Source organism: Bemisia tabaci, chromosome 8 (assembly GCF_918797505.1).
Source record: "Bemisia tabaci chromosome 8, PGI_BMITA_v3".
NCBI classification, from domain to species: domain Eukaryota; kingdom Metazoa; phylum Arthropoda; class Insecta; order Hemiptera; family Aleyrodidae; genus Bemisia; species Bemisia tabaci.
The window spans coordinates 22681418-22699467 of NC_092800.1; the positions used below are offsets into that span (position 1 = coordinate 22681418).

An 18050-nucleotide genomic window follows, 5' to 3' on the forward strand; every position below is an offset into this window, starting at 1 on the left:
TTCAAGTACATTTCGAAGTGTCTGGATCCGCACATGGGAGCTCCAAGGGCCCAAAAAGGCAAACCAATCTTTAACACGAAAAGCACTAGAAAAATACCGCTGCCAATCCTCAGACTAAAAATTATCAGAGCAAAATAGACAGGAAGGTTTGTAAATAAGCGAGCGTCCTTCCGCAAAAATGAGTGAATGTTTGCAAAAACAAAGTCGAATACGTGCTTTAAAACCAACGAGTCATAAAAATTGTAATATTATATCGTTCTGGAAAATTTGAATGCTTATGTTGGCTGCCCTTTTGGGCCCTGAGGGACCGTCCCTAAATTACGTAACGCAGTTTTTCGGCATTTTTGACCCCGTCCCCCTCCCGACGCTTTTGTGACGCAGGTCCCTATCCTTTAACACATAAAACCAAAATGGTGTAACACCTTCCTTAATACCCCCTCTCCTCTCCCACTTGAGCGTTACGTAATCTACGGACGGCCCTTTAAAGCTCCATGTGCAGTTTTGTGTATGGTCTTGATTATTTTCATTATTTCGAGTTGGTGTTCTCGTTCTCACTGATTCATTTCTTGCTGAGGATTATTTACCATTTGAACTAAAATGCCTCGTTTAATTGAGTTTTTTTGTGTGTTCTTTGGTAGGTTTTTGGCGAATCTGGTGGCGGTGTTCGGAGAGTACGACATCAGCGGTGAGCTCGAATCCAAACGGAGCGTTAGCAAGAACGTGCGTCGGGTGATCGTGCACCGACAGTACGACGCGGCCACTTTCGAGAACGACATCGCCCTCCTCGAGCTCGAGTCGCCCATCACTTTCGACGCCCACATCGTCCCCATCTGCATGCCCAGGGACGACGAGGACTTCACCGGCAAAATCGCCACCGTTACCGGCTGGGGTCGCCTGAAATACGGTCAGTCTCACTCTAAGCACAAATCGTCGCTTCTCTGACACACAGTGGAACGAGCTAATAGGAGAAGTCGGACACGAAATTTTTGGCTTTTCCAAATTTTGATGTTTATTTCGTCACTAATTCAATTTCACGGGGTGTTTCTGCAAGGATTCTTCACGAAAAAACCAACAAAACCACGCGTGTACTTCTTTGCTCTATATGTTCGAAAATATGAGCTTTCAAAGTTTCCAGATTTTTTCTGACTTCTCCTTTTGATTCGATCCAGCGTGTGACGTAGGAGCTAATCTCGATTTCCGCAAAAGCCCCGGGCTGCTGATCGATGAAAATGTCGACACGACGAGAATAAAAAATCCACATATTACACAGCGCAGCGGGGTGATCGTCGAAATTGACAGAAAAAGCGATAGACACAGGAGACATAAGCGGTTTGGAGCGATCCTATTCGTTAATTTGGGTGGTTCCTATAAACTAAGTGAGAAAATGATGGACTAACTAGAGGGGCTATCGTGAGTTGCCGTCAGTTATTCTATTACCTACTTGTTTTGTCTATTGAAACCACCCAAATTAACCGCAATAGGATCACTTCATCCTCCTTATGTCTTCTTTGTCTATCGCTTTGTCTATCAATTACAACAATCAGCACGTAGGCAGGACTACTACATCTTATTCTTTCCTAGCAGAATGTTCGGTATGAGTGTAGGGGTATAAAGTTCGCCTCTTCAAAAAAATAAAATAGGAGCTGAAATTTTGGAACACTGCAATGCAGTGGTTTTACACTTTGAACACATCGACATGTTCCATGCAAGAAGAGTTAAAAGTAATGAGAAGTACTTTGCTGCGAGTGTCGCTTCCATGAAATTCTAAAAGACTCAAGCTGTATAAAATTCATTTGACCTATATGTCATCTTTGATTGCAGGCGGAGGTGTACCAAGCGTCCTACAAGAAGTCCAGGTACCTGTTATTGAAAACAACGTATGTCAAGAGATGTTCCACACAGCCGGCCACGCGAAAACCATCCTGAGCAGCTTTTTGTGCGCGGGCTACGCCAACGGACAGCGAGACTCTTGTGAAGTAAGTTCCTAGAATCATTTTATTCCACGTGAACAAATAAATGACGTTAGGATTTCTCAGAGACATCTCGAAAGTTAAATTGCTAACAGTTAATTATTACTCGGTCTCTGAAAGGATGGCTAAATGCTTCGCGTCTTTCTTTTACCTTTTTCTTTCGAAAAGAACGAAGAGTTTTCAGTAAAGTTATTGAGCAGGATTCTCTTGATGGAAAGACAAACGGATGCTCCTCACAAAAGTTGACCGTTTGTTTTATAATGCAGGAGACTTCCAGAGGAGTTCCGGGAAACTCTCTTGGATCTGGACAGTTGACTACATTTTGCAATTTGGAACTACGATTTCTGGCTCAGTTTAGAAACAACGTATCTAACATTAGTCAGGGTGTACATGTGAGTGTTTTTACAGATGAGCTAGAAATTGTACCTCTGGATAGCAAAATGTGATTCAGGTACTCGTGAGTTGCCGCATAATGTCTTTAGTCACCCCCCTGGTTAAAATTGGCAATAAGAGCTGTGTCTCAAATACCATAGGAATTCTTATAGCCGGCTAAAGAAGGCTACAGAAAATCATATAGTCTGTAGAATGCGGAGATAATCATACGGCCGGGCTATACGAAACGATAAAAAGTTTTGCAGCCGGGCTATAGTTCCTGTCGCCGGGCTTTACACTTTATCGCCTGGCTGTTGGTTTTTCTCCATCGATTATAAGAGGTTAAAAGAATTGTGTAGAAATTCGTGTGCTTTGGAAATCATTAAGTTTGATACGGAACCACCTTAATATTTATAAAACACACATTATATCTTCCTTTAATACATATTTTTTTTCATCAATTAAAATGAGAATAATCAATACAGGATCTGCAAACATTTCAAAATCATGAGTTGAATAACGCTGATTCCGCCAGATTAAATATTAGAGCCTAACACAAAGCGGAGTGGCGACGCACTGGCGCCTACAAACCTAACAGGGATACTTCACGCATTGCGCAACGCGTGAAATATCCCTGTTAGGTTTGCAGGCGCCAATGCGCGTTTCGCGCTGGCTGCCCGCCTGCCGCAGTGTGCCACGGCGCTTGAAGCAACTATTTCACACCAGAGGTATTGCACAGCATCATACGAAACTGAAGGCGCTCTAATATATTAGTAACGGCAGGCATCCATCAAAAGTACGGAGCTTTCCTCGCAAAATAAATCAAGATACCATGGCCCAAAAAGAGAGCGGTAGTCAAAAAACTCACTAAGTCCTAGCATCCGTAATTATTAACGTTTAGCATACACTTTATCGCCTGGCCATTGCTTAATCGCCATCGGCTATAAAAGGCTATAAGAAATTGTGTAGCCGGCTATAGAAGCTATTGAAAATCCTACAGCCGGCTGTAGGTCTATGGTATTTTGGAACACAGATTCTACTGCCAATTTTTACCTGGGCCGTGAAGAGTAAGTCTTTACTCCATCTGTTTAACAATTTCTTGTTGCGTCTTAAGATTCATGGTCAAGTAAATTCTTCACAACAAAGTCTTATTTGTGTAAAGGGGAGAAAATCTGGTTTCGAGGTTGATTCTAACTTAATTTGGTAGAAAAGAACCGAATTACATCAATATCGAAATGGAGCAATGAAAGTCTGAAGTTGTATCCCTCCTTAATCCTTAGTTTTTTAAATATTTTTAGACGCCTATTTTAAATCAAGTATTTCTAGATTTTGTTAGAACTTTTCTAAAATATTAATCATTTCATTCTCGCTATTTCTTACAGGGTGACAGTGGTGGTCCTTTGATGATCGAACGAGAGGATGGCCATTGGGTCTTAGCGGGAACCGTTTCACACGGAATCAAGTGTGCGGCACCATACCTCCCCGGTGTTTACATGCGAACGACTTACTACAAACCGTGGCTCCAAACTATCACCGGTGTCGCATGAGGTGGCTTTGAACTACTTTCTTGACCAATCGTGACGCAAGGCTTTTGAATCAGATGCCCATATTTTGTAATGCAGTCGAAAAAACTTTTTCAGTGACTTCTCTTACTACCTCAACAGGAATCTGTTTTGGGATATTATCTTACGACTCAAAACCAATTAAGTTTGTCACTCTGCGAAAATCAACTCGGCTTTTTTTAAAAAAACTCATCATTGCCATCAGCATTCATCAGCAATGAGATTATGTTTCTTCAATTGCTTACAATAATCTTGCAGCAATTTGGTGGAAGGCTTTTGAAGCCATTTGATAGTCGAATGAATGAAACAGCTATCATGGGTGAAGAATTGCAAGGACTTAATTTTATTGAAATTTGCAGGAGTTGAAAGTTTAATAGGTACTTGGAAAAAATAAATATTTAAAATGTTTGTCCTGAGCTCCTTAAGACCATTCAGAAAGCCATGGATTGTTTCAAATTTGTTTAAGATTCATCTGGAAGAAAAGGATTAGTGACTAATTTTGAATGCTCACCTTGAACGCTCAGTGAAGCCTTATAGAAAAATTATACCAAAAATATTAGTTTTGATGATTTTTCACTGTTGATATTATGTAGATAGTTAAGTTTTTCCCGTGTAAAAATGTTTAGTAAATGTTGAAATTCTATTAGATGAATGGATTTATAAATAAAATCGATGTCAATATATTTTTGATAGTGGTACTAATGAATTTGTATACAAATTGTAAATATGTGTTCATAAAGTTCCAAATTTGTAATTTTTGATATCGAAAAAACGCGTGGATTAAATTTTAAAATAACATGAAGTACCTACTTGAAGAATAAAACTTTTTTCAAAGTTACAACAACCCGCGTGAAAGTTATACTTTACAAAAAGTAATAAAAAGAGTAAGTTAAATTAACTGTAAATTTAAAGTACGTAAAAATAAATTAAACAACACGATGTAGTGTTTTAGGTAAGAGTTATTTTTGTGCCACTTAATATTTTTTTCTTTTTTTATGTTATATTAAATTTTTAATGTCTATAGTTTATGACTCCAATTGAAAAATTGATATGAAAAACACCCCCGCAACAAATGGACACAGCTATACTTTTATAACAAACAAGTTTTCATATTTATTTATTTATTAATGTCACATATTTATTTTTAACTTTTAACAATTTGCAAATATCTTCTCTTACTCTTTACTTAATAATATGGAATCATATTCGAAGAAAATTATTACTTTGTTCATTGTTTTTCGTTCATTCAACTCGTTGTTTTGTTATTTTTTCATTAAAATTCCTCAATTTCGATTCTGCTCAAAGATGTCCGGATGGATTTCAATTGATTCGGGCGTCCTGATTCTCACCAGAAATGTTATAGCTACCAATCAACCAAAATTACATTTACCATATTGTAGGATGTTTTCGTACATCTACAATTCAAATTTTACACTGAATTCACGATCTAGTTTCATTTGCGTTATTCGCATTTATCACGCTCAGTTTCATTGAACAAAGTTGCGAGAGCATCATTGGTCACCTTTAAACCAAAAAGTTATCAATAAAAGCATAACATAACATGTTATATGCAGATTTTGATCAATGAAACTCATTAATCATGATCTTAATACTTTCAAAACAAGATACCGCTGGATCAATGATTCAAATTAAATCAGTTTACCCCTTATCTCTTTCGTCCTTGTTTTCTATCCAGGTTTCTCTTTCAAATGGTTCATTCTTGTTGTTGTTATTATGTGTGTATATTATTCCTGTGATATTATCATATTTATTTCACTTGTTCCAGTACATGTTGAAAAAAAACTAACATTCAACGATTGAAATAAATGTTTGTGCATATTTTATCCCTTTCTTTGTGTATCAACAATTACAGAATAAATCAAGACGTTAAACCGACAAATATAAGTTTTTTTATCACTCTCGCTCTCCCCCCCTCACCCCCTGCCCCTCTCTCATCCTTTCTGTTTCCACCTCTTTTTTCCATAATTGATTTTAGAATTAAATTTCCGGAATTACATATATATATATATGAGTCGCTTTTATAGCGCTCTTTGGCGCTGTGCGACGCCTAATCGCCACAAAGCTCGGTCTTCCCACAGGTCATCAGGGAGTTGACAATCTCTTATCTCATTTAACACCCCCTGTCGCCAACCTCTCACTGGGCGTCCCCTACGTCTCCTCCCAGGAGGAACCCAATCAAGCATCTTTTTTGGCAGCCTCTCTTCCGTCATCCTATTGACATGACCATACCAAACAAGTTGTTTGGTCATGACGTCGAACACGATGTCATTTTCGACTTCCATTATCTGACGCACTCTATCATTACGGACCCGATCTCTCCTAGAAATTCCTGCTGACCTTCTCCAGAAATCCATCTCCGTTGCTCTTAGCATATCCTGTGTCCGTTTCTTCAGCTGCCAAACTTCACATCCGTATGTTAATATACTTTTGACTACAGCGTTGTATATCCTCCTCTTGTTATCTTTGGAAATCCGCTGATCCCAGAGGATTCCATTTAAAATCGCTATAGCCTTCCTTGCTAAGGTGTTCCTTTCCCTGATAGCTTGATCCGTCCTTCCATCCTGGGTCAACCGCACTCCCAAGTACTTAAAGTGCTCGCAGCCTTTGATCTGCTGCCCATCCTCCAACTCAATGCTTTGCTGATCACCGCCAAAAGTCATCTTCTCAGATTTGGATATGCTGACTTCCAGACCCCACTTCCGATACTCTTCTACTAGCTTGCGCATCATGTATTCCGCGTCATCTTGATCTTGAGCAACCACCACCTGGTCATCAGCAAAGCACAGAGTAAACAGAGTTTCGAGATCACCCAAGGGGACACCCATACCAGAGCATTTCTTTTTCCATTCTTTTAGCACGCACTCGAGATAAATTTTAAATAATGTTGGCGACAAACAACATCCCTGTTTTAAACCCTTAGTCACATAAAATCCCGCTGACAACCCCCCATGGCACTTAACTTTGGTAAAACTCCCTTTATAAAATCGCTTAACAGCGTCAATCAACCCCCCGTTAAAATTCGATTTTTCCAAGGCCTCTCAAAGTTTCACCAACGGCACGCTGTCATACGCCTTCTGGAGATCCACAAAAATTAAATGCAGTTCCTGAGCTACGGCCATTTTCTTCTCAATGACCTGGACAATAACAAAGAGGTGATCTATCGTAGACCTGCCAGCTCTAAAACCAGCCTGCTCCTCTGCTTCGTGATCCTGCCATTCGTCCTCGATCTTCGCTTTCAGTATCTTCCCGTACACTTTGCTTATTGTCCCGGTCACTGAGAGCCCCCGGTAGTTGTTACAGTCGTCCTTCCTTCCCTTCTTTTTGTAGATGGCCTTGATCCAAGACTCCTTCCACTCCCTTGGTACCTCGTCACCCCTGATGCATTGTTGCATCAGTTTTCTGAGGCACTCAAAGAGCTTGGCAGTCCCGTACTTGACCAACTCGACAGGAATCCCACCAGGACCCGGTGCTTTGTCATTAATTAGCTCTTTAACCGCTTTAATTATGTCACAAGTGTGGATCTCCAAGTTGTTCATTCTTCCGTTGTCCGTGCTGTTGTCTCGAAACTCTGGGCGCCTTTCCGTCAAAAGATCTTTAAAATGATCCCCTAGGTATAGTCTGTTCTCATATGTACATCCGTGTGCAACTTTCTGAAAAAAGTTGGCGAGTGGTATCAATCTCTTCGTTATGATGTCTAGAATCAGAATTTGGATGGTGATAACCTTGAAAATCGTGCAGGAAGCGCCTAAAGCCCAAAAACAAAATGGCGGCCGCTCGGTAGGCCTTATTTTTGAAAATTCCGTATTATGGCATGTGAGGTATCGATTCCTATGTTTTTTGGGTCGTAAAATCCGAATATGATGTTTAAAATACCCTCCGATCAAAAAAAATGTCGCAAATCCAACATGGCGGCTGAAAATACCCACCCGGCGCGAAAATCGCTGAGTTCTCATTTGGCCGTCTAGTAAGGCGGCCAATGATTGTATTGTGTGGTCCCAGGTTTCAAAACAGAGTTACAACTCACTGTACGGCCCATAAAAAAAACCAGAATCCAATATGGCGGCCAAAATGGCCGCCGATCGAAACCTGTATTTTTGGTATCGGCGTATGGCGTCGAGTGGGGTATCGTTTCTGATGTATTTTGGGTCGCACATTACGAATATGAAGTCAAAAATTACTCTTGGCCAATATTGAAGCTCGTAAATTCATCATGGCGGCTAAAATGGCAGGCATGGATAGAATATAAGCAATTACACACAGCGGTAGTCCTGATTTAATACATTTGTGGGGCCTCTCAAACCAACTTCAAAGTTAAAATTCATCTGATCACACGTATACGCCATTGCCATCCATTTTGACACTATAAATGGCTGCTACAATAGCCGATCTTAAATGATAAAATAACCACGTAAAATGTGGATGTCGAGGTAAGTAGTGAAACCATGCATCCTCGGGACGGCTATCAAATTTTAGGGTGTACTTACCTTTTGCGAAGTTTCTTATCGGAGTATCCAGGAGAATTTGTCTGCAAAGTCTGCTAATCGGCCGCGAATAAAAATAAAAGTACAAAATACTCACAAAAGTCTAAAACTGGACCCGACAAGCGAGTAAGACTTAACACTGTTAGAAGATTTTATGTGTGTTTGGGCAAATAAATAATAAGCAAAGTAGATGAATCATGTTTTTCGATGTATTTCCTTCAATGATTACAAAAATGTATTTTCAATTTAAAAGTTGTGTTATATAGATTTTGCCTCAAATTACCCAAAATCATTAAATACCTTCACATATTACCATGCCATACCGTCTTACCTTACAATATTACCATGCCATACAATATTACCTTACCATAGTACCATGCCACACTATATGACCATGCCATACCCTAGTACCTTACCAATTACCATGTTACCTTGCCAATTTTTCCTTAACATATTAACATTTTAAGTATAGAAGCTCTGAGAAAATATCTTGAGTTCTGATTGATTTACTCATCACAACTGTCGCTGGATTCATCAATGGCCCCCTGTATCAGGTGAATATATGTGTGTGCTAATTACTCCTTTTGTAGCGACAAAAACACCGTGTAGAATCATTTTTGTGTCAGCTTCCTCTTGCGTTGTTTGAAGGCACTGCACATCGGTGCCATCCGAAGATTGCACGTTGTTTCTCCAACTCACAATAAATTTCAACTTCTTAATCTTTGCTGACTTCAAAATTTGAATAGAAAGGAAGTTATTCAAATCATCCTTCGTTTTGTCATGGGCCAGAAGTTTTCCCATTGAAATAGATGCAATTTTCATGTCTGCTGATATTTTGTAATGAATTGGTTCATTACCTTGCTGACGGCGTACTCTTGTGTCATTTTTCAGAGAATTAGCTTGGTAAGTATCAAAAACAATATGAGTTTCATCGTAACAGCTGAATTTTTTAATCAACCAGTTGGAAAAATCCTTTGCGAGATCCTCGCACGTCTTGAGCCCTGCTGGCTTGAAGTAGCAGTGTAAAAGAGCCATACCGTCTATTATGGCTGCTTTTTTTCCACTCAAGTCTGGCGATTCATTAGTGACTGATGAGGAATTTCCTTCATCTGCTTGTTGTATTGAAGTTCCTGGTAGAGATTCCAAAATGGACAGGAGTTTCGATTTATTTGTGCAGTGAAGCATTCTGCCGTCGGGACCAAATAATGATTTAGGCAACGCGGAGAACTCGTATGTGCTGATGTTAAATTTTACATCGACATCAGGCCGACGTCGCGATGCAATTAACAATCTTGAAATTAAAGAAAAATCCGTTTTCATGACAATTAGATGGTCTTTGTGGCATACTTTTATCTTTTTTGATGCCGATGCAAATGAATTATCTTTAATTTTTGTCATACGAGACCAAAACGGAGTGGTTTTTTTTTCAATTCTTTCAGAAAAAAATTGTTTCTCAGCAGTTTTGCCAATTTCTGCAACATTATTGACAAAATTGCAGACCTCTTTCGGAAAAACGCGATTCGTGAGAATATGGGTTAGCTCTGAATTCTTGCACTGGAAAGGATTCGTCGTATTCTCAAATTCTGCTTTAATATTTAGGACGTTTTCATCCTGGCGCTTTTGAATTTTTGTAGAAAGCTCGTGATGCTTCGACGAAAGTTGATTTTCTCTCCCTAGTAACTTTTCCGTCTCGCTCGCAATTCTATCTAATTCAGGATACACAAGGAAAAATCTGTTTCGAGCATGACGAAAAAAAAACATGATTTTCAGTCATTATATCTAGTTTGCACGCCTAACAGAGTGCTTCCTAGATTCAAGACTGCTTTAAGAGCAGCCATTTATAGTGTCAAAATGGATGGCAATGGCGTATACGTGTGATCAGATGAATTTTAACTTTGAAGTTGGTTTGAGAGGCCCCACAAATGTATTAAATCAGGACTACCGCTGTGTGTAATTGCTTATATTCTATCCATGCCTGCCATTTTAGCCGCCATGATGAATTTACGAGCTTCAATATTGGCCAAGAGTAATTTTTGACTTCATATTCGTAATGTGCGACCCAAAATACATCAGAAACGATACCCCACTCGACGCCATACGCCGATACCAAAAATACAGGTTTCGATCGGCGGCCATTTTGGCCGCCATATTGGATTCTGGTTTTTTTTATGGGCCGTACAGTGAGTTGTAACTCTGTTTTGAAACCTGGGACCACACAATACAATCATTGGCCGCCTTACTAGACGGCCAAATGAGAACTCAGCGATTTTCGCGCCGGGTGGGTATTTTCAGCCGCCATGTTGGATTTGCGACATTTTTTTTGATCGGAGGGTATTTTAAACATCATATTCGGATTTTACGACCCAAAAAACATAGGAATCGATACCTCACATGCCATAATACGGAATTTTCAAAAATAAGGCCTACCGAGCGGCCGCCATTTTGTTTTTGGGCTTTAGGCGCTTCCTGCACGATTTTCAAGGTTATCACCATCCAAATTCTGATTCTAGACATCATAACGAAGAGATTGATACCACTCGCCAACTTTTTTCAGAAAGTTGCACACGGGACTGGATTTTTGTACATATGAGAACAGACTAGTAGGTGTTAATTCTAGAACAGTTGCTTTCCCAAGCTTCATTCTTCTTCCGTGTTATGAGGCTCCTAACTTTAGACTGAGCTTTCCTGTAAGCAACTTTATCTTCAGTCTTTTTAGACGACAGAAATATAAGGTGTTTGCCTCTTAAGATTTATCTCGTCTTCAATTTCTTCATCCCACCAGTAAGGATGCTGGTATTTATTACTGGTTTTGTGAACACCTAGGGCTTCTTTCGCTGCAGAGTGGATACAATCTTTGATGAACTGATACTGCTCTTCCGTGGTACCCGAGAGTCCATCCCCCAGCTTCTCATCTAAGCGTTTCCGATACAGAGCCTTGACACTAGGGTGCTCCAAACTTTCGATGTTATACCATACTTCATGATTTTGCGTTCCCTGACTCTGCTGTTGCTCAGGCATTGGCTCTTTATCTTTAATCCCTTTAACGGGAAACGCTATATCTGCTCGGAGGAAATACATTCTCCATTCAATTTTCAACATTCACGCGATAGAAATGTTACTCGGCAGGTGAATGAATACTGTAAATGCTGGAGGCTGTGAATGTTTTTGACATGAAAAACGTTAAAAATGGAAGCCATTTTAGATTTATTTGATGAAAAAAAGAAACTTTCAGAACTTACGTGTATTTCCCGCAGATCTCCGCTCTTTGCGTCTTGGAGGTATTCAGCTCAGAAAACTTTATTATGTCAGGATATTTCCAAGGCGATACTAACGCCTTCAATCAAACGGCTATGCAATTTTAACCACATATAAACTCGCATAGCTACCAAGTCGCGCCTCTGTTTTTCAGCGCTTAAATCGTTAATTTATACTATTCACTTCGTTAGTTTAACACTTTTTTTTACTTTACTTCAAGACTTTAATCGACATTTACCTCTCTCACTGAAAAAGGCACTGTTCAAGTTTGACCAAGGAGAGGAATTAATTTAAGAAAATCACTTTTTGAATGAAGCGACTTTCCACGTACCAATTCACCAAGATAAAAAATCCTTTAATAGTTTACTATGAACGATAACAACACTCTGACATGACTCAAACAAAACATGTATTTAGTGATTCATCGAGTCAGTTTAATACGTATTCCGTGATGCATGACTTCATTATAAATACAAATTAAATTACTGAATAAAAAATTTAATGACTTTCAAAATTGAATACTATAGGATAATGTACTCCAAAAGCATAAAATATATTCAGAAAAATAATCTGCCTTGAAAAGGGAAACCATTCTATTTCAGTAAACGTTAACTCCAGTTGGCACATTTACAATTTTAGAACATAAATAAAACAAGAAGAAACATCCAACATGAATATGTTGGAAAAGCGTGCCGAAGAACTGAAATCTAGTGTGTGCACTATTTCCATTTCAACGAGATGTGTATAAATTAGTACTCTCTGCAAATTGCGGAGGAATTATTGATTTGATACCGTTGAATGTAAATACATTTTATTGAAAATACATTTTATTGAATAAAGAAAGTAACATAATTATATTGGATGAACAAAGAAAATAACATCATAAATCATTTAACTGAATTGGTTCATTCAGAATTTCAAATTAAAGTTTGGAAATTGTTCAGTTTGTTGCGTCATGTTGGAGATTGCTCAGTTTGCAGCAGCAGAGTATGGAGTTTACTCTGTTTAATGAGTCAAACTTTGTCTTTTCTCTTTTCTTCGATTGATTTGTATTAAAATGAGACTTTAAGGTATCTTTTCTGGAAATAAAAAAAAAAAAAAACGTGACACCAAAAAAAAAAAAAAAAAAAAAAAAAAAAAAAAAAAAAAAAAAAAAAAAAAAAAAAAAATGCAACTTACACTCAGAGAATCAACAAGGGAACCTAACCTCCAAAAATCTGCCTTCCAATTGGTCGAATTGGAGATTGCTCACTTCGCTGCAGTTGTAACTATGGAGATGCAGCCAACTTGGGTTTAACCGCTTTTGAAAAGACGCTGATTCGCTAAATAGTTATGGCGGCATTTAAACTTCTAATTTAAATCCTCCGAGCGTAGAAAAGCTTATTTGACGTACCTATGAAAGAAAATAATACGGTTTCCACGGGAAAATGTTCTCAAGGGTTTCCAGTAACAGGATAATTCGGTTTCTCGATGAATGACCTTCAGGGCTTGACACTATAACGGTTCAAAAACGGAAGAACGGATCCGACGGAAAAAAAATTCGGACCGCCCCTTGAAAAGCATTGGTCGATCGGTGTGCTGTACTACAGTACATCCGAGTGATTTCAAAAAGCGAGCCCCATAGGCACGCTTAAAAATAGCCAAAAGTAGCCAAATATAAATTAATTTATTTTTGGCATGTAGCTCAATTTTTAAATCAATTACCATGCTCTAAACAGCTTAGCCAGCCAAATTTGGCATTAAAAATGTATTTAAAAGTTTACACAATTTGCAAAGTTGATCCCTTAAAACGCAACAGTATCCCTCTCGGTCCGTGTGACAAAGAAAAGCGAAGAAAACTGTTTTCTGGCGATGATCATCAATGAAAATTTGTTTCATGCATCTGTAATGAGGAAAAAGTCCCATTCGCGGGTATTACCGATGGTCCATTCTAAAAAACAAAATATTTACATGATTTGCCGCTCAGCGAGTGGAGTGTATTGAGGAACCGATCGCGAAATATTCCCGATATGATAATATATTTCGTGCTGGGATCGTCCCTTTTGCGATTCATCATTCATGCATGTCGGTGATTGGACGAGCGCAGCGAGGACACAAGGCTGCCAGATTTGGTTGAAAATCAATATCCCTCCACAAGAGTCAATGTAGATGAGGCGAATTTCACCACCAAATCTGGCGATCCCGTGACACAGCGCCGCCCTCTGGCGTAAGGGCGGGTCTTGATCTCTAGGTGAGCCTTATTTTGCATATAAACCCATGCTTTCTAGGGCTCATGCGGAAATGAGGATACGCCCTTGCGCGAGAATAGAAGAGCCCCGAGGGAAAACAGGGTCGAAAGGTGAACAAACTTCGGAGCTCTTCCCTTCGTGACGAATCGCTCGACTCTATTCCGCGCAAATATTTACTTTCAATTAAAGATTGCTAAAACGAGCCCGGCGCTTTTCGGGGCTCCTCGACGTTCGCCGAAAAAAAAATGCGTCTTAACGAAATTAGAAAATACGAACAGTAAAAATACGCTCACGAACATAGCTTGACCTGTGAATTCTACCGTTGAGACGCGAGTATGTGATGGATTGAAAATGGATTGATTCTGATAGGAATCCGAACCCTTGCGACTTTTCATCTACATATTCAGCCGTGCGGACGAAAAAAACCGTATGAGCTAGGACCTATCAAACGTTGCCAACTTTATTTGAACAAATCACGAATTTCCCCAACCCTGGTAAAAATTGGCGATAGGAGCTGCGTTTCAAAATACCATAGGAGTTCTTATAGCCGACTGAAGAAGGCAATAGAAAATCATATAGCTGGCGGTAGAAAGTGGAAAAAATCATTCGGCCGGGCTACACGAGGCGATAAAAAATTATACAGCCGGGCTATAGTTCCTATCGCCGGGCTTTACACTTTATCGCCTGGCTGTTGCTTTTTCGCCATCGGCTAAAAAAAGCTATAAGAAATTGTGTAGAAATTCGTGTGCTTTGTAAATCCTTAAGTTTGTACGGAATCACCTCAATATTTACAAAACGCACATTATATTTTCCTTTACTCCATATTTTTTTTTTTTTTTCATCGATTGTAATGAGAATAATCCATACAGAATGTGCAAACATTTCAAAGTCATGAGTTGAAAAACGCTGACTCCACGAGATTAAATATTTGAGTCTAACACAAAGCGGAGCGGCGGCGCACTGGCGCCTACAAACCTAACAGAGATACTTCACGCATTGCGCAGTGCGTGAAGTATCCCTGTTAGGTTTGAAGGCGTCAATGCACGTTTCGCGCTGGCTGCTCGCCCGCCGCGCGGCGCCGCAGCGTACCACGGCGCTTGAGGCAACTATTTCACACCAGAGGTATTGCACAGTATCATACGAAATTGCAGGCGCTCCAACATGTTAGAAATGGCAGGCATCCTTCAAAAGTACGGAGCTTTCCTCGCAAAATAATTGAAGATACTACTGCCCAAAAAGAGAGCGGTAGTCCAAAAACTCACTAAATCCTAGCATCCGTAATTAGTAACGTTTAGCAACGTTAGCATACACTTCATCGTCAGGCTGTTGCTTAGTCGTCATCGGCTATATAAAAGGCTATGAGAAATGGTGTTGCCGGCTATAGAAGCTATTGGAAATCTTACAGCCGGCTGTAGGTCTATGGTATTTTGGAACACAGATTCTGCTGCCAATTTTTACCAGGGAAAAAATAATGAAGAATATTCCAGGTTATTTTCCTTCCAATTTTTTGGAGAAATTTTTTTTGTAATTTCATTTAACGAGTCTGAAAATTTTAAAGGAAAATAGGCACACTTCTTTCGAAATACAACAAATTTCTGAGAGAAAATTTGGCAGCATTCGAATGCTGATACAGCGTTATTCCTTAGCACCACAATATCGATGGCTGATATTAATTTAAGGCCTAAAATCGCACTTTCGCGCCCCCATTTGAAACTTTGTAAGTGTTTTCTAGCAGTGTTGAGGTATCAATTTTTGCCGATTTTATAGCCTGAACCTTTCAGAAAAATATTCAAAATGGCCACCGTATTGTAAAGGGCGATTGAAGGTACATGTAAAACATAAACAGTCGCATCTTACGGAAAAACACTTGAAACCGAAAATTCTTAAACTATTAGTTGAAGAATTTGTTTGTACTCTCATTATTTTGCCACTTTTTTAAAGAATTGGTATCAACACCTTAGTTTTGAGTTGTTCTCTTGTTATTCCATGAAAGACCACTAACAGATGATTGAAATCGAAAAAGCGCATTTTTTTACTGCAAAGTTTAAAACTCTCCGATTAGGTCTTTTTTTTTCTAAGAAAATGAACCAAAATATCTCCTCAGGATTCCCTATTGATATTTTTGAGTGAGCGAAAAAAGTTCGCACAAAAAAAAATTATTAGCAAAATTACCATTAAAGACAAGCATTTTCCGAATGCAGCCATCAATGAATTAACTCGAACCAGAAATCAGAGAGAAATAAAAATTCAACATCCACCATTTGTGCGAGAAATTGTCGAGGGATTAATAAAGACTTTTTTTCCTTCATTTGAAAAAAAAATCGTAAAAGCTAGTCCTCTAAAGGAAATCATTGAATCCAAAATAGTTCCCATCTGTTCGACCGTAAATTTTCATTTTTCGCTGTCATGTTGTAACCCAACGAAGCTTTGTAAAGCTCTTTCGAAATCTTGCAAAATCATTAAAGTACGTCACAAAGATGATTGCTTTTTGGGCACTCTTAACGGTAGATCTATCTGTTATTAAATCTTGCCGGCTTCATTCATTTTCGAGGGCCACTGTCAAACACTATTGTTCGCGAGCAGCAAACAGAGCAAACGGAACACCAACATCTTGAATTACCAGCCCCGTGGAGCCCGGGAATGAATGAAATCGCTCCGCCCCTGCACAGGAGGTAAATTCGCCAACCCTTTCAGCAAATATTTGGGGGATGATTAATGAAATGAGCCGTGGGAAATTCGGCCGGGAACCAGGCGGCACGCTCAAAAACATCGGCGTTACACGCCGCTCTGTTTGCGTTGAGACCAGGAACAAGATTGAGTGGTGAGGTGATGGCGGTAGGAGGTGGAAGGGAGGGGGCCTCTGGCTGATACTCCGGTGAGTTAGGTAAACTACTTAATTCTAGCACTACTCAAGTATTAAATCCAACGGAAAGCACCTGTAGACGGCTGCTCTGCCATGCTAGGGAAGAACGCCGCATGAACATTCGAGTATTGTCAAATTGCTCCAGATGAAACATGTATTTTTACAGAAAATTATGCGTATTTTTCCTTGAAATTTTTAGACATTTTAGATAAAATTGCGAACAAAATTGTCTGAAAATTGAAGAAAAATATTAACGATTTTCCTGGTAAATTAGGTATTTATTGAAGGAAATGTGGCAGCCTCTGAAGGCTCATACGGCGTTCTTCCTCATCACGGCAGTACTCTACCGTGCTAGGAAATAACGCCGTATGAGCCTATATCAGTTGCTTTATTTCCTTTGATTAAATACGACTATTCAGGAAAATTCGTGAATATTTTCCGCATCAGGAAAGAACGCCGTATGAGCCTTTGTCAGTTGCTAATATTCCTTTGATTAAATACGAATAGTCAGGAAAACTAGTGAATATTTTCCTTTAAATTTTTCAGAGAATTTTCTTCGTATTTCAATCTGAATTATCTGAAAAGTTCAAGAGAAAATATTCATACGTATAGCGCTGGGAGCACTATTCATAATCCTCCTTAAAAAATAAACGTTTTATTGCCAAAAAACGTTTTTATTTAAATCAAACTAAAAATCCAAAAGGGACAATTCATTAAAGTAAGTTAATGGAACCTCTGCAATCATGCCGTATACTTTTTTTCGCGATTTCGAGGTTTCATGACATTTTGTCAACGATTTTTTGTCCGCGCACCTTTTTTTTCCCAGTAATTTACGCCCACACGTAAAATAAGCAACAGTGACTCGGTCCAAGCGTTATATTTTAATCGGTATGTAAAATTATATTGACAATATGAAATGAGAAATTGAGAGAGAAGGAGGTGTTGTTATGGTTGCTCATTTTCTAAATGAAATGTTATTACTTTCTCCTTTTGAATCATCTTTTTAAATTGTCATTGGTGAACATTTGATTTTATTCCTAAACATTTATATTTTTAAAACGTGACAAATATTTGTAAAACCTTTTCCGAGCGACATTAATTTCAATTAGCCGCAGTTGTGCCGACAGTGCAAAAATGAATAAAAGAGGGAAAAAACCAAGAAGCACGCAATCTTCGGTTTTAGCCTATTTGTACATTGATATTTTAGAGTCAAATACGTCCTATTTTGAGCGTTTGGTTGCGCTCACACCACGCTGTAGCACGGTAGAAGCACAAAATATAAAAGAAAAAATTAATGT

The 18050-nt window shown here is 39.0% G+C and overlaps 1 protein-coding gene across 1 annotated transcript in view; it reads left to right on the plus strand.

Annotated features, from left to right (window-relative positions):
• Positions 1–5284, plus strand: part of LOC109032622 (transmembrane serine protease filzig) — a 110058-nt gene extending 104774 nt beyond the window's left edge. Inside the window, 3 exon segments of the mRNA XM_019044853.2 lie at positions 639–904; positions 1822–1976; positions 3725–5284. Of these exon segments, the coding sequence (XP_018900398.2) occupies positions 639–904; positions 1822–1976; positions 3725–3889 (586 nt within the window). The 3' untranslated portion in view covers positions 3890–5284.
• Positions 5285–18050: the final 12766 nt, after the last annotated feature.